The 22,407-nt window shown below is 39.2% G+C and overlaps 1 protein-coding gene across 3 annotated transcripts in view; it reads left to right on the forward strand.

Annotated features, from left to right (window-relative positions):
- stac (SH3 and cysteine rich domain) overlaps positions 1–21,330 on the forward strand; it is a 30,703-nt gene extending 9,373 nt beyond the window's left edge. For 2 of the 3 annotated variants that reach the window (XM_072365924.1, XM_072365925.1), the window contains 9 exons: positions 1,414–1,547; positions 6,592–6,673; positions 6,899–7,005; positions 8,415–8,496; positions 9,498–9,565; positions 12,322–12,419; positions 17,223–17,274; positions 17,838–17,975; positions 19,938–21,330. In XM_072365924.1, coding sequence (XP_072222025.1) covers positions 1,414–1,547; positions 6,592–6,673; positions 6,899–7,005; positions 8,415–8,496; positions 9,498–9,565; positions 12,322–12,419; positions 17,223–17,274; positions 17,838–17,975; positions 19,938–20,036 — 860 coding nt within the window. In that variant the 3' untranslated portion in view covers positions 20,037–21,330. The other variant, XM_072365926.1, reaches the window with a different exon arrangement.
- Positions 21,331–22,407: the final 1,077 nt, after the last annotated feature.

Genomic DNA, 22,407 nt, shown 5'->3' on the forward strand with positions numbered 1-22,407 from the left:
ATGGACGGATGTGTCAACATTTTCCATTAGAATGTAGTATATTTCAGTATTCATTGTTCTCCAGGCAATGGCAGATCGCTGTGGCCCAAATGCAAAGAAACAAGCCCAAACCATGATATTATCACTACTATGTTTCATGGTTGGAAAGAGGTTCTTATGCTGCAATGCAGTGCTTTCATTTCTCCAAATATACTTCTATCACTCTTATTTAAACCAAAAGGTTACATTTTCAGCAGCCCTCTTGTCCACATGGTTTGATGAACAGCAGATAGGCTGCAATGTTGTTTTCAAAGGGCAATGGCTTTCTCCTTGCACCCTATTCTAATACATTCTCTGGATTTAGGTTATGAGTGGTCTTGACTTTCCTCCATTCGTAGGCAGTCTGTCTGACTGCAGATTGATGTTTTCCATGGCACCCATTCGCACCTGAAACTTCTTCCTCTAATTTCACCTTCACCTTGAACTGCTAGTCCTAGAGGTACACACACCAATGACCAAAAATGATATCTTTGTCTCATTTGTTGCATTGAATTCTCTTTTGAACTTATAAAGACCTTTTATATTCTTTCATTTGTGATTACCCTGGATGTTTTTACGTTTGAGTGAGATGGAGCCATTTACACATTATCTCTAGTTTAATACCTTATCAAAACAAATTACTTACTGAAATCTGTAAGATCACCCTCAACAATTTTCCTGTATTAATAATACACCCCTTTCCTTTTCCATTATTACCCACATTACAGTACATTTACCTTCCCGATCATCTTTCCCCCTCTCGTATCTCTCTTTTCATCTCATAAACGTACCGTATAGTTAAGTGGTTTTTATTAAATACTGAGCTGCAGCAGTTCAGTTTGTTGTTGTCATGTGAGCTTCATTCTCTGACTTAGAGAGATTTCAACATAAATTTCATTCCCATTCCCAACTCTCTGTCTTTCATCTCTCTCTTCAGTCGCTACTAATTTTGCACTTATTCACACACGTGGAATATTTGGACTTGCAATGTTGCGTAACTTCAGCTCACAAATTAGTATGATTCATCTTAATTTATTTCTGCATGTGTGAGTCATGTGTTAATATGGGGGAACAAGCTGCTATCTGAACTCTAGCGGCAGCAGCCTGAGGTGGCTTCACGTTGTGGAGATAGTACTGGGCGCAGTTACACTCTATTTGGGTCTAGTAGTTTTACAGAATAAGAATAAGTTGGATTTTGTAAATTGTGTCCCTGTTACAGTGTTCCACATATCACTTAAAGACAATAGATGCTTGAATGACACAGTTTTCAGATGAATGTTTTATATTTCCTCTGTGTTTTTTGCCGGCAGTTTCCAATTCGCTAAACACTATTCGATTGCAATATTTGGCATAATAGATTTGAACCTGTTGTTCTCTTTTCTGTTTGGGTAACAGGCACAACAGCCAAGCATGTGGTGTTCCTGGCGGGTAACACGGCGAAGCATGGCCTCCGCTGCAAAGCCTGCAAGATGAGCCTCCACCACAAATGTGAGAATGGCGTTGGGCAGCAGCGCTGCATGGGAAAACTGGTGAGACACACGACACAGAGGACAAGATGCAGACGGTACATTATGCACTTCAGACAAGTTGGCAGACTCTGAACTTCAGGAATATCGTGAACAATGTCACTATGATGCCAACTAAAACAGACACATCAAAATATCAGAAGTGTCTGTTTCCCATCAGAATGGGCTTATTCAGAAATCCCACTCTCTGTGTCAGCGTTCTGGTGCATCTGTGACCACCATCCTTTCCCTGTCACCGTCCTCATCATTATATCATCACTGTCTTTGTGTTAGATAACAGTAATACAGCTCACTGCTTAAAAATGCTGACCTCCTCTCTCGTCAAGTTCTGCTGGTACTGCCGTCATCATAAACCATAAAATCAAGACAAATAGGATCACCCTGAAGCGTCTTACTAAAGATCATGTGGCAGTTTTATGCGTTTGACATTTCACAGTCTCAACCGTGAAGTCAAGCCCAGTCTTTACAGGCTACAGGCTGTAAATGAGATAATGAAATTTGGCAATGTTAAAAAGTGATTCTTACACCTTATAAGTAAATTCGCTGAGTTACTGGCAGGATGTGAATATTTTTTTCCAGCTGTATGTAGAACTGAATGGAAAAAACATCATTTTCTCTGAGGACAGCATGTCTCAAAATGGGTCTTTTTGACAGCGAACTTTTCAATCTCTCCACCAAGTTTGTGACCTGAACCTTTAGATGGGGTCTTTGAGACGCTGGACTGTGCAGTTTGTTTGCAACATGCTTATAAGGTTTAGAATAGTGTATATTTTCGTTACCTTAAAGTAAGCAGATTATTTATAAGATTTTCATCACAATCTATAACAGTGACAGCAATAAAGTTCCTGGAGTTTAACACCGTTATCTGTAGTCTGTCATGTGTTTTCATGTTGTTGTCGTCACTTTATGATGAGGTGTTTTTCCCTGAAACTCACATTCTGTGGGGACTGTCCTCATTCATGGGTGGTAACAATGAATATTCGGATGATATAAGTCACAGGCTTTATCACTTTGCATCATCTGTAGATGTTAAAATGAGATCCTTTGGTTGTGGAGGGTGGCCCGGTTGTTTTTACAGGAAAGGGTTTGGCTACATTGATATAGGACACTGCCAAGACGCATGTTCGCTTTCATAGCAGTCCAGCAAACAAGCAGATGGGACAGAACTGGAAGTCTTTAGTCATTGCCCACATCCCACATCCAAGGAAATACAGGCTATAAGTGTGCTTTACAATCCTCCCATTGAGTAAATTTGACCTGAATTAGCAAGGGAAACAGGAACAGGTTGAGTTGGTGTTAGTCAGCAAGAATAAGGAGAATAAACATTGTATGGAAGTAATAACAATACAACTAGCCTTTTTCCTTTTCCCTGTTACGTCTTTCCACAAGATGCCTGTGGGATGAGGCTTGAAGATATGACCAGCTCTCAGGAGTGGAAAATGAGGTTGAGAGGTCAAGCATAAAAAGAGAAGTTTCCCCAGAGGAGTACAGCTCTAAATTCAACTCGCTCTAAACTTGGACGCTTCTGCAGCCATGCTTGTTTCTCTTGGCTTGAGGACTTCTCAGAAAGAAAGCAAGTGACTTCATGCTCTGAATTTTTATCAAACGTAAAACCAGTGTGTCTTAATTTTTCCAGTAATTTTCTGAACATAGTGACACATTGACTCCCTTAGAAATGGAGTTGAAAAATCAGTGGAGTTCAAGATGTAGTTCTCCTGTTTTACAATGAGCAAATGTCCATTGAAATTGCTTTTTCAGTTTGTTCTTTGTAAGCTTTCCTATTCAAAAATAATTAAATGGAGTCAAACAAGTTAATAAAAGCTGATATCTCACAAGAGAGGTCAATCTTTTTTTTTCTAAGATTGATTTGACAAATCCAGTTATAAAAAAAATACTGTAATTATATCAATTATAAAGTTGTACTAATCAGGATATAACAAAGATCCTTTGGTAACTCCTATATGCACTCTCAACATTGATGAGCAGCAACAATTGCTTCTCAAAGATCATTGCTGAGGTCTGTCCTCCTTGGCATTGTATTAACACTTAACTGAATGATCCAGACCAGCAACCTGCCAAAACATCTTTTTTTGAGGTGCTCACACCTATTGATGATTAGCTAATCAAGTGCATTTGATTAGCAGCACCTGGGTGCTACTTACACTCTTAATTCTTATGGAATCTGTAAGGGTTTACATAGTTTTCACACACTGTTTCTGCATTTGGACTTAGTCTTTGATAAATAAATTGTAACACAATATGTGTAATATGTCATGTAAGCTTGTATTCATCTAATGACCTGATAAGGTCTAGATGATTTTTTTAATCATGTCCTGACACATAAGACCTAAGAATTGTAATGCTCATGCTCAGCATCATGCCGATTCCTTGGTGCTCAGTTTACATATTCTGTTGTTCAAAAGAGTGAGTTACTGAGGTCTGACTGTACACTTAATCCAATGTGTGAGACTTGTTTGGCCACTGGAACACTTAAGATAAAATTGTCCACCACGTGCATCTTCATATGTAGTCTAAAGTTCATGCTTATGCTAAAAAAATGACCTCAAATCAAATTACATTTATGAATTGGAAAATACGGCCTTACTCTGATAGCACATGGATTTTGTAAAGAAAAGCTCACAGTGTTTATATACAACAGTTATAGTGTTATAAAGTGTAGAAGTCCATATTTGATGGTTGGTGGGGTGTGGCAGGATCATCCAGAATAGCCGAGCTCCTCTCTTCTACATCCCAGTACATTATACTCTTTGTTTTCACTCACTATTTATTTTCACTTTTATTTTTTTCTTGGCTAGGTTTAGGCATTACAAGTACTTGGTGCTTTAAAAAAGATTCTCTCACAAAATCATTTTGTAAAATCCCTGATAGAGAAAACTACTTTTTCTTTCATTTCAGTAATGCACAAGTAAACCAGCTCCAGTCCAAATAGCAACAGTTTGTGATCTTAAGTGCATTAATAGGCAATAATAGGTTGATGAATAATCATAGTTGTCAGTCAGTCAGTCAGTCGTGAAAACAGTATGTAAAATCACTATCATGTGAGAGGTTCTGACCCATCTGCATAAGACACCAACGTGTGCAGAAACTCCTGTTGTAATACATGACTTTGACAAACATGCTGGGTGTCTTGTGTCTGTCTCAGAATCTGGGACTTTGCTCTGGGTTTCCCACAACTCTCTGTACCAATCTCTTGTGTCTTCTTTGCCATATTAACTAGATTGGCTCCAGCAAGCGTGTGCTTTTAAACTTTTCCTTAATGAGTTTGCACTTGTTAGTCTGATATATCACTTCTTGAAATAGGCCCGGAGAGCTCAATTTTAGCTGTTGCATCATAAGAAGTGCCAAAAGAAGTCTTAATCAGGAGTGATTAACAACGTGGGTTTCACCACCCGTGACTTGAGTGCTTGAAATGTAAACAAACTGGAGAAGGAAGTCCTGTAACAAAGAAGTCCAGTAGGAACAACTGTGTATGGATGTGAATTTATGCATTAATCATTCCCAAGTATGCTGCAGATAAGATGATGTCCAAAGATTGAGGAAAATTTCAATCTTCTATATTTTGCATAGTTATGAAGGGTTCAGAACTGATGAGGAAATATTGATCGAATGTGAGGCAGCAATAGATGTAGACGTGATAAATGTGTGAGAGTCTGATCAGATTAGAGGAGGACAAACAGGCAGTTTTACTGAGATAGAAACTGCTGGATGGCATTGAACCTTTTCAACAAATCATGCAAGTTGGCAGTTCAAGTCTGTGATTAATTAGCTTTTCATTTAGGATGGTCATGCATAATATAAAACTGTGATCACTAATATTTTTGCTTTGATGTAAGAATGTGCTGAAAGTTAGATTTATTGGAGCTAATGGTGCGTCTCAACCTCAGGGCAGAGCAGTATTAAACGTGACGACTGACTAAGTCTGATGTCATTTTGTAAACAGGCATAGCCCCTCCGGCATCTGTTGTCCACTTTGCCCTTGAACTATCTTCTTTACAGCGATGTCATTTATTTCATGTCCTCATATATTTGAGGTTTCTAAAATTACTATGCTTTATGGTCTTTGATAAATGTTGTTTGCAGCTGTCTTTTATTCTAAAATTAGTCATCTTGTTCAAAAAATTATATTCATTTACACAAAGTAATTAAGATATTTGAAAAGAAAGCATTACTATTTATAGAAATCAATCTAGTAAACTTGTATAATGTGGCTCTGGTTGTTGAAAGCTATCGAAACAACAATGCTTCAACTTGTGCATAAACTTGAGGCCCACTCATCCGTATTGTACAAACTATGCAGCACAGCTAACTGCTCGTTTTGAGGCGTGGTAACAGGGTCAATGAGGGCAGAGCAGTGTGTGTGTCATTACACACAGACACAGGCTCCTTTTACGCAGATAATAAAAAAAACAAAACGCGTTGGATCATTTCAAACTAGGCGTGTATTCTGGATCGAACAAACTGATGAAGATGACTATAAAATCGGTGACCTCTGCAGGCCACATTTAAAATGACACGAAGCACATCATTCCACGCGTCAAACTCCACACTTACAAATGATACATTCACAGAATAAGTTCAGACAACAGGTGATGTATTATAAACAGACTTGTTCATAAAGTGCCTGATTAGCGACTTCTTTTCCCTTTTCTTTGCAACAATGTCTTTTGACCGTTGTAGCATTATGAAGTTGGTGGGGAATAATGCTCAAAGCCTCCTAATCATATTGGTATTAGTATAGATTCATTCATATTGATTACCATTCTGTAGACTTTTTTTTTTCGCCCCCTGGGACTAATTCATTTTTTCACAGAGAATTTTTATATCAAAACTATCGTGTCAAACACGTATTGTGCTACAACTTTCCCACTACGAGGACAGCTGTGTTCAGAAAAGTTTGACTGTGCACTGTCGTGTGCTTTTTCAGTGCCAGACTGCTGTGTTGCCCGTGGTGTTGTGTATTTATTGATTTGTTCCCGATGTCTGTCACCTCACTCTTTTTCCCTCCTCTCGATCTTTCTCTCTTCAGCCAAAAGGCTTTCGGCGATACTACAGCTCTCCATTACTGATCCAGGAACAGTATGGCTGCATCAAAGAAGTATTGCCTATTGGTGAGCAGCATAAATCTCATCCTCATTTCAGTTCTGCCTGGGATGGAATGCACAAAAGTGAAGCATTAACTCTGTTTTCCCAGATCCATTTTTTTTACTTGAAATCTTTTATGAACCTTATCCATAAGGTGACATCTTTTTTTCACTCACAACTTAGATATGATGAGAGCTTTGCATTTGTTTGTCATCGGCTTTTGTTAAGATTTGTGTTTCTCTACTGCAAAGCCTGTGGCAATAAGGTGGACCCCGTATATGAAGCACTGAGGTTTGGGACATCGCTGGCACAAAAGGCCAAGAGGGCCAGCGGCTCTGATTCTCCACACAGAAGCTCGGTAAGAAACAGGATACCTGTCACTGTTGTCGCTTAAGGGACACATTATGCCCATCTGATCAAAAATTGACATGATTTTCTAAGTTCTTAACAAAGGTCTGTGACAAGTTTTGGCCAAATCCTACAGAGAAACAGAACAAAATCACCCTTTATCAATCCAGTCATTATTATTATTATCATCCACCTCTACCACTTCTCCCCACCAATCTTTTTTGGGGAGGTTCCAGTTTGACATTCATATAATACAGGTTTGTGTTACCATGCATAGAAATTACATACAATTTAGTCTCAGTAACCCCTTGAAGCACATTATTACAGTTTGAGAGAACATGCAGCACCTAACTTGACAGCTTACACAGCCACAAGAAAAATGTGACTGCCTGGGAATTTTATTATCAAATATTTACATTTCCTCTGCAGGTCGGCCACAGTCAGTACTTATCCTACTTTTATTCGGGATCTCATTGCCAGCCGTGTGTTAAACAAATTGGGCCAAACCAGAGATATGAACTCTAAAGCAACAAGAAATAATCAGTGTAAATAATTCAGTTTATGAGAGGCTAACATTAAAAACTTATGTTTATATGGATAATGTTACATAGATATTTATCTAGATGTATGACTCACTGAATAACATAGTTTGGGATCTAGGGGACTTCCAAACTGTTGTGTTACAGTATGTTTTAGAGTTGGTGGTCACTTCAGACATCAAATACTTGTTACCAGGCATAGAAATTAGGTTATTTTTCTTAACGTATCCCGAATTTGACTTGTTTTATAAGATATTTCAAAATGTTCTTACATTTTTGCCCAGCTTTATAAGACAGACTGTAGTGATAGTCTAAATAGATACTGTCACTACAGGGCTGTAAACACTACCAATAAAGGCAATGTAGTCCAGGCAGTCATGTAAGAAGTTGTCAGTGTAAACATTCAACCTACAGCTCTGAAGATGCATTAAACTGATATCCAGCTGCATGTCAAATCTGTTTTTCACAGTGTATCATGTCCTATGTTCAGTGGGCTGTATCTGTATCTGGATATGTTCCTGTGTATGATGACGTCTTAAAGCTACTGGGTTTGGGCCATCCTCTGCTGCCCTTTGCAGCTGTTACAGATGTCTGTGTGTGTGTGTGTCAGTACAAGCTTCAGAGACAATGTGATCTCAACAGGGGTCTGATAATAGTTTCCAAATGCAGACTGGGAAACAGCAAGTTTACTGCACTGCTGACTTCCAAATAGATGCTCAGCCTGTGAAATTGGATGAATTTTAGCTCAAAAACTCTCACTGATCCATCCACACTGTTTATTTCTAACAAATGTTATTTCTGTACCAGTTTATATCTCCTCCAATTCTTTTATCAATATTTGTCTTAGTCTCACTAATCATTGATATCCTAATGTCTGCAGACCAGTGACTTGGATAATGTTCCAGAGGAAGTTGTGGCCCACAGCAGTCGGCAAGAGCTATCAAGAAAACACAGTGATGATGGCAAGTATCTGTTGCAGTTCACTGTCTCTATCTTAATTAAAGCCATGCAGTGACACAGCCAGAAATGACATCTTTAGTTCTTCCCACACGAGAGTCTAAGAAGGCTGCAATATTGAAACATCAGAGACGGCTTCTCAGTTTCCCACTGAGCTGCGTTTGCTCTCTTGGAGACGGTATAAAAGGCAGACAACTTAAATAGAACACTTTAAGCTCCAAAGAATTCAGTCTCGGTAGTGCTCTCAGAGCACAGAGAAAGCTATAATGTTGTTCGTGGAATTGGGAAACATTTTGTGAATTGTACTTTCAACCCAGCAGAAGAAGTGTGGAAACTGCTCTAGTTTCTTGCCTGAACAGAACAAATTTCATACATTTCATAGACTGTACAATTAAGGTTAACAGGTTTTGCAGTTCTTTTATGTAACTGATTATTCACGATATGATGTCGAATTGGACATTTTTAATTGGATATCATTACAGGCCAGTGTCTGCCAGATTTCACCGCTGGTCCTGAAACCTCCTAAAAATAAATGCCAAAAGTTTGTTGTTTAGTAAAAGAACAAATGTGATCCTTCTGAAGTAGACCAAAGCCTTATGAGAGAGATATATGTTCCCGTGAGAAGAATGAAATGTAGGCTATACAATAACTTCTAATTAGCCTTATTGAACTCATGAATGATAAAAAAAACAAACAATACAACTCTCATGGTATTTTTTTGGTGATTTCATCATACGTTATACTGTGGGTTCATTTTCCTCCAGAAAAATAAAGGAACACTGTTAAAAATGTGAAGGTTCACAGAAAGAGGTGATTATCCTTCTCTAATAGCACCTTTTGATTTCTGTGATAAGTGCCCCCTATAAGACAAATTAAATCAGTTTTGCCTGCTTCCTGAAAGATTTCAAGAAATATCAAACATGTCAGGGTGGTTTTTTTGTTTTTTTTAGACTGAGTCTCTCTGTTGAATTGATTGTTGTTGTGACATGGTGATTTGTTCTCTCAGTTTTCACAGTCATTGAAAACGGAACAGAGCGTTACCACCTGCCAGAGAGAAAAGCCGATGATTTACCGGTGAGAAACTAATCCATCAAACAGTTTTTCCTTGCAGTGATGAAAGCAATTTTGAGTTTACTACCTAATGCTGTTTTTATATCTTACAAACACTTTGAAAAGCCTTTTAAGCACTCGTGCTATCGAAAAAACAGTTTAAGCTAAGACACAAGCATTACACCCATAAAGACAATTTGCTGCTACTTCAATCATCCATCCATCCATTTTCTATAATCTGTCAGGTCGCGGGGGGTCATAGGGCAAGAGGCAGGGTACACCCTGGACAGGTCGCCAGTCCATCATAGGGCCACACAGAGACAAACGAGACAAACAAGCTGGAGTACTAGTACAACTAGTACTAGTTGTACTAGTACAAGTAGAGAACCCATATATAGCCTCCCACTTCAATCAATAAAAAGAAAAAAGCTAAGCACTTAACTGTTAGGAACTGCTAGCTTAACTGTGTTAATAAGTTTTAAACCGGTTTAATAAGTTACAATGTCAACTTTTCAGTTTCATGCTGTTTTACCTCCTGTGTTCACAGTGTTAGTTATTCTGCAACATGTATTATTTTCACAGTCTGAAACCTCTGTGAACAAACTTTATCCACTGACCAGTGCCTGAACTTTGCATGGTCAGTCTGAGAACTGATACCCAGCCAACTCACTCCGCGTCCATTAAGCATCCTGCCCCCCACTGCTGAATTTCCCAGGACTTTGGGGGGGAAAACTCTCTGTTCTCTTCCTGCTGTAACAAATCAAACTCAAGCTGACGTGACCGCTGGCCTGTGCTGATACGGAGAAGCCTTGACCTCAATGTTTGGATCTGAAACTCTGGAGTCTGTGCTGCTGTGGTTGTTCTCTTATGCACTGCTGATGGAGCAAAATTTATGCCACAGAAAGAAAAAAGGTTAAACCTCCACAAATATGTCGTAGACTCCTGTAGAGCAGCAATGATTTTTTTCAAGGCCAGGTTTATTTGTTCTATCTTCTCCTGCATGGTTGGATTTGTGGGAGAGGTGCTCTCTTCGTATCGCGTTGCTTTGTAAATATTTTCTCCATGCAGCCATCTATTCTGTTTACTTTTATAGTTTAACATGTTTGTCCTAACTGTCAACAATGGAAAAAGACCATGGATGCTTGGATATACACAAAAATGAACAAATATCCATAAAAGGCGATCACGCGCACATGCACTGTGCATGTGCACCTATCCTCTGCAATGCTTTCCAGTCGTCCGGTCATCCATTTCAGGGAGGAGGATTGTGCAGCGTTATCAGGTTGGAGCGAGCACAGCTGGCAGCGGGCGGTTCGTCTGTCAGCCGACAGGTCCATTAGCTCAGGCAGGCGGACAGACAGATGGAGGCTCTGCAGGGTAATGAGCAGAGAAAAAATGCTTAAACTCTTTTCTTTTTTTTTACCGGAGAGGAGGTCTCAACGTGCATGTAGGAATGCACACAATCACAGACAGGATCACCGTCTGTTCACACCTATTATTGCTAAACAATATGATGCTTTAGTATCTACATTACAATTTTGGCGGCCTCTGTTGATTCACAACTTTGCTTCTGGTATTTCTGGAAACAGTCCATCACTTCCAGAGAAAATCAAATCCAAGTCTTTGAAAACAGCACTTTCTCCTAACACCGAATCAATTGTTTGTTGAGAAAACATGAAGCTATGCCAGCTGTAAGCGCTTTAGAGTCTTTTATCTAATTTTTGTTTTTTGGGCAGCAGCTTTGCCATTTTGAATCAATCTCACCTCATCATTGTCTTTCTTCAGCCAGACCTGCATCCAATAGAATAAAAATACACAGTCAGCATTTCCCACAGGAGCATCAAAAACAGGTTGAACATTGGAATTTCATTCACCTGGTGCCCAGAAACAGAAATCCCAATTGATGTTATTGTTGCTCAGTGATGTTTAATTGAGCAACTGTCACATATCCACTTTGCAAATCAAAACATATCTGTAGCTATTAATAATTTATTGAATTCCCATAAGTCTTGCATGCTGCCGTTTAAATGAATCTTTTTTTCTTTTTCTCATTTTCCCATCACCACATCATCCTTCGTTTCAAATGATACTCAGCGATTGTTATCTTGGGTGTCCACTGTTTCACCCTCCAGCCGGAGCATCAGGAGTCCCTTGAGGCCAGTGTGCAGATCTTGGTTAGCTGTAATAGATCGCCACTGTCTGATGTTGCTGTTTCCATCTAGAGGCCGCAGAGGCAGTTTGCCTTGTGGCAACAGTTAACTCATCTCATCCATCAGCTACATTTCCAGTCCTTGGTGGTGGCACTTGGGGAGCCATTTCATTTCATTATAGTGGCACAAAGATGGAGAAGTCTATTGCTGCTCAAGACATTAATGTCTTACAAAAGTCATCGCCATATCTTTTGGAGGAGTTTTCTTTCTGTTACCGCGCAGGGAGAGCTATTAGTGGATGGGACACAGCTGTCAGGATTTAGACTCAAGGTACTGGGTGATGAAACAGGAAAGCACACCCACCAGTTTTCTCAGCAGGTGCGAAGAGTGCCACAGTGGTGGCATACAGTATCTCCTTGCTTTTTGTGCCGACACTTCTCTGACAACTTCCTCTCCACCTACACAACGCAGCCCTGTTGTAACTTCATGAGGACCTGATCCTGCCTTTCTCACTCATGTCGACAGCAGATTTAAACGAACAGATTGCCGCGCAACTTAAACAGCACCTCAGTGTATCACTGTGGTGTAAACAAGGGCTTGTAAACAATGTGTTTCTTGTGTCGCATTTAGATGGAGGAGAGCCAGCTACAGAGGGATATGCTCAAGCTCAACACCTTTGTGGCCTTGTACAATTTCACTGCCCAAGAGAGCCATGACCTGGAGATGAGGTTCGTTCACACACACACACACACACACACACATAAAAACACCTCCCAGCATTACTCAAAAGAGCCTCTTCCCAGGATTTCAGATAGAATATCATTAACTGATTGACTCTGACATTCCTGCAATGATTTTTTAATTTTTTATTTATTATCCAGAAAGAGAAGTAAACAAAGATCCTGAGACTAAGGCACTCCAATTCCACGTGTCCTATAAGCATGATTCAACTTCACGATGAAATTTGATTTAAACCCTCTGAACAAGACCGATTGAATCACTTTTTTTGGCCAAGCGAACTGTTCCAGTTTCTAAATTTTGCAATTACACTTTTTATTGATGATCATTAGTTTCAGTTATTTATAGACCAAGAATTTAATCTTGAATCAAATTTTTGTACTTAAACAACTAAGAAACAAAAGAGGATTTTTGTAATAAATTGAATAATTGCACAGATATTCCATGTGCTCGCAGCAGCCATGACAGAAACAGAGCCTCGTTGCCTTTTGTGATGACTATGAACATTATAATACATGCAACTGTCTAGTGCAGTTAAATACTATATTTTGTGCACACAATGGACGCTGTGCATACAGTTCGTGTTCATTTACTTTGCTTTCTGTCATGTTAGTGCTGTTAAAGTGCTGTCTGCTCCTTCGCAGGAGCATTTTGTCTCCTAATTTATGCGTCTGTGTCTTTTTCTCAGCTTTAGGTTATATAATTACTCGATTCAGAGCAGCACAGCTTATAATAAGCAAAAATGAATTTACATAAGAAACTAATTAGTGCCCTCTTTGGAGTTCTTTGGAGTGATCTTGTTAAAGGTACCTGTGTGGGTGATGTGAGTGTCTATTAATATCTCATCAGTCTTGTGTCTTCTCAGATATATCCTGAGAGAGATGGATCGTCTATCTATTTGTAGCTCCCACGAGGCTGTGACACTCTTCCATTAGCTAAGATGGGATATATAGTTTTTGAAAGCTAACACTAATTTGATTTATAGCAGCCCAAATGGTGAGACGTCCACATTTTTCAGGCAAGCAAAAAAGTAGATCCCTGTGTAATTTAGAGTCCAATTCTACTTTTTTTAATGGGAAAAAAATGTACTCAAGGTACAAAACAATTGGGCAAGATCTGCAGATTATGCATTCCGTTGTGATAAATTAAACTAAAAGTGTTGACCTTCTTCGTTTGTTTCATGTTCAGTTTTGCTTTTCATGATTGTTGACATCACTGGGTGTTATACAATGAGTTCGGGAGCACCGGTATACATTTATGAGACCTTATAGCCTGACATCACAAGATACATCGTCAGGTTGATGCCACATTCGCTAGTTAACTAATTTACAGATGCATCGACCAGCTGCGAGTTGTGTCGCTCTGCCGTTCCTGCAATATAAAGTCTCAGGAGTCATGTTGCAGTAACATATGTCATTAAGTTATTACTCTATTTGTATGCTCATGACTTTACTTATCTTTTGCCCGTTCCATGTAATGAATTCCATGCTATGCAATGATAAAGTGCAAACGAGACCAATTTTTTGGGATGAAAAAATATTGTATTATGTCCAAAATCATGTAACACTGTGTCATGATAGAATAGAAAATAAAAAGACCCAAACCCTGACCTCTCATCATGAACATTATAAGAGAGATTTGACCAGTTGATCCTGATGACATGTGGCTGAGAACTCATATATTTAGCTCCACTATGTAAACAGCAGACAGTGATTGTCAGACTGAAGTCTAATTTCCTTCCTGCACGTCTTTAGGTTTTGACCCGTTATTTCCTGTTTTATTTTGAAACACTAACTTTCAGGTACCTTGCCCTTCCTCTTGTGTCAAGTGTCTGATTGTCTTCCCTGATTCTTAAGTGTTTCCACCTGTTCCCCATGGCTCCTCATGTAATCAAAAAGTCTGTGTCTCCCTTGTCTTGTGCCAGTGTGTCGCAACAATCTGTTGAGAGTTCGTCATTCTAGCCATTCCAAGTATCCCAAAGTCGTGATTTCCTTGAGCCTGAAGTTGGGTGATCCTCCTTCAGAGCTATCTTCAGTTTTAATTTATTCCATAGCTTCAGTTTAGTTCACGGTAAATTCCATAGCATGTTTTTGTTCCTCCCTTAAGGAGTGATTTTGATTTCATTAATGTTTCATAGAACTTCCAATAGTCGAGTGTTGGGTTTTTGAATTATTGTTAATATTTCATAGAGCCTCCATTAGAAGGAGAGGATTTTTGTTTGTTTTGCCTCGTTAGAAAAGTGCGCTAAGTTTAAAGATGATCTTTTATAGTTTGTTTGTTTTCCTCCTGTAGTGGAGTGAGTTTTGGTTTCTGATAACTTTCATAGCTGCACCCTCCTCAAACATATTTATTGAGGAGAGTGCTTTAGGATTTTCACAGCCCCTTTGTTTTGCTCTGTCTGGAGATCCTCAACTTGTTTATTCCCAAATAAACACTCTTACTCTGAAAACGACCCTGCATCTGTGTCCTGCGGCTCTGACACTGTCACAGTCGATGAACAGTAGATTAGAAACTTATCATGTATTTGGTTAAAAATGACCACAACCCACATGTTCATTGAGCCAAAGCAACAAGATCCCACTTTGTTTGCAGACAGGAAGTTGAAGGAGGAAGTTAAACTACAGCAAAGCTACCCAAGCGAAATATTTAGTTTGGCTGTATAAGTTTGGCTGAGTAATGCCTACTCCAATGCACACCAGTGGGTCTTCACCATGACCGTCAGCAGCGTACAAAATCAGCGTACTCCCCTTAATCAGATGGCTCGTGTTAACACGAGTGTGGTTTTGCTGTGTAGGTTGGCTTGACCTAATGGCTGATGGTGGTTTGGCTTTATCTGATAAAAATCAACCGACGTGGCACCTGATTGTTTCTCAACATGAGCTATGACATTTGATTAGTCATGTGTGGGAATAGTTGAGTTTCCATTGCCCTGGATGATTCATGACTAAAATATGCTTTTTTTTTAAAAAGTAAGAAAGGAATGGGAAAGGAACAAATTGGGGGGAAAAAATTCCACAAATACTCCAAAAATTTGTAGGTTTTCTTGAGGTGGTTTTTGCCAGTTTCAAAGATTTGATGCCCATTAGGGAATGGAAACAATTCTGTGAATCACATCTGACCTGGAATAGATTTAAATGACGCAAATCACCAGCTGTTTTGGATCTGAGCTGGCAAACAATAAACCTCTGTGACTGACTGGCATCTTCCCAGATATAAAATAACATTCCAGATATTCCCAAAGATTAAAGTCATTTCTGAAGAAGAGCCCTCTACCTTTTTCTATTGTGGACATTCCCTAAAGTTGTAGTTTTCTTTCTCCTCTTGTTTTATTCCTCTTTAATACAGCTACTTTTACTAAAGTACAACCGCTTGTAAAGTAGCCTATGCGACCATCCTGCCCAGCCTAGTTTATTTGCCTCAAACCAGTCAACAGAAACTGATTTCTGATTGCTTTAGACTTACCTCACTACTGAATGAAAACTCCGCTATGGTACTAATTGCCATTTAAGCAACAAATTAATAACCTCAAGTGTATAACTTTGTGATGAATTTGTGAAGATATTCAGGGTTAAGCAGCGAACTTTGCCAACAGTCATGCTCATATGTTGGAACAGAAATTTAAAGTAGACAGAGCTCTGGGTGTCTGCCTTGTCTTATTATCTTCTTGTAGTCTGAAGCTCAGACTCTAGATTTTATTCCCTGCCATAACTGTGATTGATTGGGTACCAAGAACAACATGCTATAAAATAGGCCCTCAGAAGAGAACAGTCCAATTGTACCAAAGTACCAATTTGTTCCTGGTTCTCACTGAAATCTCCTGGGGATTGAGGGTTAAGATGGTGTACTTGCTCTGTCTCTGTCTTTCCTATTCACATACTCACACACAGTCGTGGGTTGTGTGTCTGTCTTTGGTCAAGAGAAACTTCGATGTACAGACTTTATTTGAAATTAATAGAGCTCTTCTCTTGAACTCTCTGCCCACTGATACCTTTTAATCAAATGTCCTCTCCTGTTTTTCAAAATAACAGACTCATTAAGCTCACACTTTTAATTTTTTTTGTATTAAAAAATTACAGTAGTCTCTTTTCAGTTTGGCAGCTCACTTTTTTGTTACTTGATTGATTCTAACACAGTATTTGGCACAAAGGCTCACTCGGTATATTTCCTGCTCTTCTTACCTTTGATAAACAGTGTTTTCTGAGTCATTGTGATTATTACCAAGCAAACATCCTCAGTTTTGTTGTTTCAGCCTCAGTTTTGTAACTGAACCCACAAAGGGAAGAAAAAGGAAAAATCAGGTAAACTAGCTTTTGGCGCAACTGTGCCTTTTGTTTTTATTGGCCAAATTAAGCCATCAGCTTTGAACAGATGCTTGTAATTATGGTGCATGAGGTGCAAGGGTGCAATGATTCATCCATTTCCTGGATAAAGATTGTTTTTTTCTTACGAGAAACAGGATTTTAGCTGTCTCACATGTCATTTGATTTTTAGCTCGACTTTACTGCATACAGTACATGAAGAGTAATGAGAGCAAGCAGAGCAGTGCAGGGCTTCTTCGGAGGTTTAAAGCACTGTAAGGATGTTAATAAACAGGGAGGAGGGGCCCTGGTTAAAAAAGTTGCTATCACCATTTATAGTAATAACCACAGCAGACCGATCTCTTAAACTTAAGGTGATGAAGTTGAAAGGGAATTGCTGCTGCAGCAGGACCACCCACTGCTTTTTGATCATGTTGGTCATAGATAGTCATCTTTTTAAAAAAAAAAGCAAATACTGTATGTTTTTATTTATAGAGCGGGAGACAGGATCTTATTGGCTGACGACTCCAATGAGGATTGGTGGAAGGTAGGCATGAAACAGCACGTTTATTGAGCACAATTACCTCTCCAAAGTGTTGCTTCACGAGTTTGTATCTTCTCTGTTTTTCTTAAATCCAAAAACTTTAATCGAAAAGGATTAAAGGATTATAGGAAGAGAGGCTGCAAATTATAGGAGCAAGGTGCCAACTCAGGACACAAACGCATGAAAGATAGATGACGGAGACAAGAGGGCAGAGAAATTATGCATATGCGGCGCGTTTCCACCAGACCATGAAAAAGCTCATCACACTTTTGTCCTTCGCAGGCTGTAGATAAACAGAGACATCTGGCCTGTTTCGGTTTTAACCAGCAGATAGCAAGTCAGGAGACGAACATTAGCACCTCATATAGCACCTTTATTCAATATTGATGTTCTCAATGTAAACACATCATCAGTTCATCTTCTTCAGACAGTTTTTGCAGGTGTACATACAGTAGAGCACTTGCAAGGCTTTCATCTGATAATTCGTGTGCGAGGTTATTAATCCTGTTAATCCAGCCCTCCACGCACCATATGTTTGATGATATTTGTCTTTTTTTTTTTTTCAGGGGGTAATTGATGACAGGATTGGTTTCTTCCCAGCAGCCTTTGCTCATCCACTGCGGGCAGGTGACCAAGTGTTCAGATGTAACAGGACATTCATTGGCTGCAAGGAGCAAGGCCAGATCACCCTGAAGGAGGGGCAGGTGCTCAGAATGATTTATCCAATATCACAATGGATGACGATGAGTGAATGCTTTGTGTTTCAGGCGGTTTAGGCATCGCCCTGTTCTGTCACAGTTTTCTGTGTCACTATGTGTAATATTAGAATAGATTCAAGCAGCTGTACGTGATCAGGTTGTACGTCCCAGCCAACGGAAGAAAAAGCTATTTTCTCTTCAAGCACAGCTGTTTGTTAATTGCTTCAGCTTCATGCTGCTGCAGATGGCAGCGCTCACACTCTATTAGAGTTGTTTGGGTCTGCTGCACTTTGGATTGAGTATAATTACCCTTGGGTATTTCTCTCTTGAAAAGTTGTCAGTCTGGCTATAAGATTTGTTAAGGTCAAGGTTTACCTCGGACTTCCGGTGCTTGTGTTCTGGTTAACTTTGTAGATTTAGAGCCAAAAAGACAAAAGCAGTCAGACGAGTAGTCTTCATGGTTTTGGGAATTCATGTGACTAATTCATGGGCACACCTTGGCCATTACAGCACATGCTCTTCACACTATCCAACAGCTCCTCAGCCATCTTATTACCCTCCTGTAGCTCCCTCCTACTATGCTTCCATCGCACACTCTTTCAGTGACAAGCTCAACTACAGTCAAGAGATAGAGGATAACTCCCAGACGTTACCATCAAATTAGCATTTTGGCAAAATGGCAGTACTTAGAACAGGCCTCCTTTTTCCCACAACACTTTCATGGCTTGTTGGAACAAGGAGGCCTAAAGTAAGCAACTCCCAACAGAGATGAAATCATCAAACACAAGATGTAACAGTGACCCTCTGACTCTGTTTTCCAGTCACACAGACACAGGGGAAGATGCTTTAGAGAGCTTCGAGCAAACATGCTAACACAGTGTCTTCTGACCCGTTAAGATGGTCAATGAGAGAAATTAGAAGCTGCAAAGAAATAATAGCTTCTAAAGATTATCTTTCCAGCTGAGAAAAACACAGCATTTATTCCTAAAACATCATCAATGCACCAAATTTGATAAAAATACAACAATTTTAGTTATTTTTTTATTACAACCATTTCAATACCCTTAAGAATAATGATAACTTTATATAAATTAGTGATCTGATCTCTGTATGCAGCAGCCAGATTTATCACTAGAAATGAAAACAGAAAATAAATTGAGACAAAGCTGTAAATAATACAGAAATGTAAGGAAAAATGGAAATGCTCTGCTGTTTTATGAACTTGTGAGAGTTTAACATCAGTTACAGAATCGACTTATAGTATGACGATTTTAAAATAAAGAACATGCAATATTTTAAACCTTAAATGAGCAGTGTGTTGATGTTCTTACCAAAGAGTCCAGCCTCCTTCCCTTCCTGCGTCATATTTCCTGCTCATATGTTCACATGTTTACTTCTGGTTTGGCTCAGTTTGTTTTAGAGTTTGATTCTGTTACTCTGATGCAATATTCAGTACTTTTCTAATGATGCACATGACACCTTTAGGGCTCTTAAACACCAAACCAACATGACCCCATGCTGGGCTTCTGTCACCAGCTTCTAAACAAACCGAACAGCATATGAACACACTGTAAAGATGGCTCCCAAATGCTGGTGATGGGAGAACACACCAAAAGGACCCAGCTGATATTGGATGAAAGAGCCACCAAATGCAAAAGGAACACTTTGGAAAAAACTGTTTGACTACTTTTTAGCCTCAGAAAATGGAGAAACTGTAAAAAAATAAAAATCAGATAACCCTTTTTTTGCCACTTTAGTTACATCCAAGCTCCTTTATTTCAAGCTCATTGTTGTGGTCTTGAGGCAAATTACAACAATATCGCCAAAGTTAAAACTCTAATGGACCTGACTGATGGCGCTTGGCTTTGGAACACAACTCCAGAACTGAGAGCACATGGAAAATATATATTTTTTTTTTATTTTGTCTGATGCTTGTCAGTGAAGTAACATTTCTTTTCTGGCTGTCAGATCTGTGTGAGCAGTGAGGGTGAACGCAGTGGCTTCATCAAAGTGGCAAGCGGAAAGAAGACAGGCTATGTGCCCTGTGATGTCCTGGAAATCATCTGAGACAAACTGTCAGACAATCAAAGACATGGAAAATGAAGGAGGCGCGATCAGCCACCAGGAGGTGAGAGGAGGAGGAACCGGGTGCAAGTGAAGGAGCTTGCTTCTTCAGTAACTGGAGTTTGAACTGGTGCAAGGAGTGATGAGACTCCGCTTTGTTGCCGGTCAGAGTCTCCCTATCAGTACAGAAACAAATGCTGAGACCACAAACTGCTTCCTGTTTGTGAGGAGACAGGAGATCACTGTGTCACTGATTTTATTTAATTTATAGAGCCTATGTGAGCGTGTGATTTTTCCCCATTTCCCTTTAGTTTTATTTTTTCTACAAGCCGTTTCCATTTTAACTGGGCTGCTAGCTGGCTTTAAGAGTCAAAAGTGGATTTTTTTTCAAGATTCTAATACACAAATGAACTTCTTCCAGGTAATAGTTTAGTTTCTCATGATTTTATTTTGTGGTTTGCTCCATGGAAATGTTGAGCGAATGCAAAGTAGTCAAGAGTAGCTGCTGTACTAAGTGTCATTTTGAAAAGGTAAAACGCCTGACGGAGATGATGGATTAACTAATACATGTGTCAAACAATAACATGAAAATGTTTAACTGCAATATACCCCCTAAAATGTATTCTTAAAAAACCTAACTATGTATGTCCTCCAGTGTATTTGCTGTTTTTGCGACAGAACTGAAAAATGCTTCCATGTGTTTATCTTAAAACCTGGAGTTTTATGAGTGAGAGAGAGAGTGATTCAATCAAAGACTTTTAAAAGTCTCAGTGGTCTTCTAAAGATATTGTCTTCACCCGCCCCAGATTTACTGTCTTTCATTTGATCACAATGGTACTATACAGCAGGTTACTTAGCACCCACTTGGATAAAAAAATAAAATTGTCCTTCTCATTTTTTACCCAGTGGTGTTTTCACTGGTTTATGAATAGCTTTTATTTAGGGTTTTTAGTTGCGGTCTCCTTAGAGATTTAAACTAAAGCCACAGTATAACCAGACGAGAAAAATTGTTTTTGATTGAACCACAGTATGTTTGTCCTACTCGGTGTGGCCTGTTACCATGAAAGAAAACGTGTAAGGAAATGATGCATTTCTAGTTAGCTTTAACCTTAAATGTGGTCCCTCGTGTGGTTTTCTCCTTTTTCAGCTCAGACCGCTCTGAACAGCACTTCAGCAGAATCTCGTGGAGTTCATTTATGGCAAGGTGTCACAGTGAAGTAGATATAGTTCATCTGTTAAAGGTCGCTCTGCACTGGCTTTATTGACTGCACAAGAATGCTTTATTGAACAAACATGTATGAACAAGAATAAAATTTGTTTTTAATCAAAGAAATCCGATGGGCATGACAATTATTTCTGTATTGCTGTGACCAACATTTTCTTAGCAATTTTCCCCAAAAATAAGTTTGATTTTTTTCTTTAAATCTCTTTTTCTCCTGTTCGTGTAATTTGCTCATCATTCACTCAAGTCGACATTTGAGCATGATCGGGTTTTTTAGCTTCTTAACTACAAAACAATTATTATTTGATGATACTCATCAGAACACGAGACGGAAAAATTGTCTCCTAAAAATTTCTCAGTGCAATTTATGTCTGTGAGGTTAAAAAAAACCCATAGAGGCCGATCTTTTGCAGAAACTTGGAGGTGAGGTGGAGCAGCAAAGAAAATGTCATTTTTTGTGTAGATCTGGTGCCCCTTTTTTAGAGAATGCACTCTCTGTGTGTGCGCTCCTCTAAATTGTTCCTCTTTATTGTACATCACAAAATTTCAACAATTACTTCAAGATCAAATGGGGTCTCCAGTGAGTGAAATCCAAAATCTTTGAAGTAGAGCTTGAAAAATCATCTTTTTTCATTATAAATGCTCTTTTATCCACACATTTCCCACAATGCAGCTCAACCATTGACTGCTCAGTCAAAGGGCCCGCACCATTTCTAATAAGCAGCATGTTCACATCATTCAAAATCAGCGTATCAGCCATCGCGTACAGCAGATGCCCCACTCATATCCAGCAGCAATGTGTCCACCTCGATCAATTACTTGTTATAAACACAACAGGGTTGTGATCCCAAGACACAAGAAGGTCTTTGATTTGTAACCACAATTTCTAAATGACTTTTGGTTCAAGTTTGACATAAATGTGCATAAATACACTGAGACAATGTACAGTCTATTGGCTCTAGTTAATGCAGAGTGATTTGACCAGAGGCCTGTTGCAAAATGACGGCTGGGATAGGATCCAGCCCCCTTGCAACCCTACAGTTAGATTTAGCAGGTATAGAAAAGGGATGGATTTTACAACAGTACAGCCTGTGTCTTGGGCATGAGCATTACAGCTGCAATGCTGGGTTGAGTGCATTAGAGTGCAAAAGC

The sequence above is a fragment of the Leuresthes tenuis genome, unplaced genomic scaffold (assembly GCF_036924035.1).
Source record: "Leuresthes tenuis unplaced genomic scaffold, fLeuTen1.0.hap1 SCAF_15, whole genome shotgun sequence".
Classification (NCBI taxonomy): Eukaryota; Metazoa; Chordata; class Actinopteri; order Atheriniformes; family Atherinopsidae; genus Leuresthes; species Leuresthes tenuis.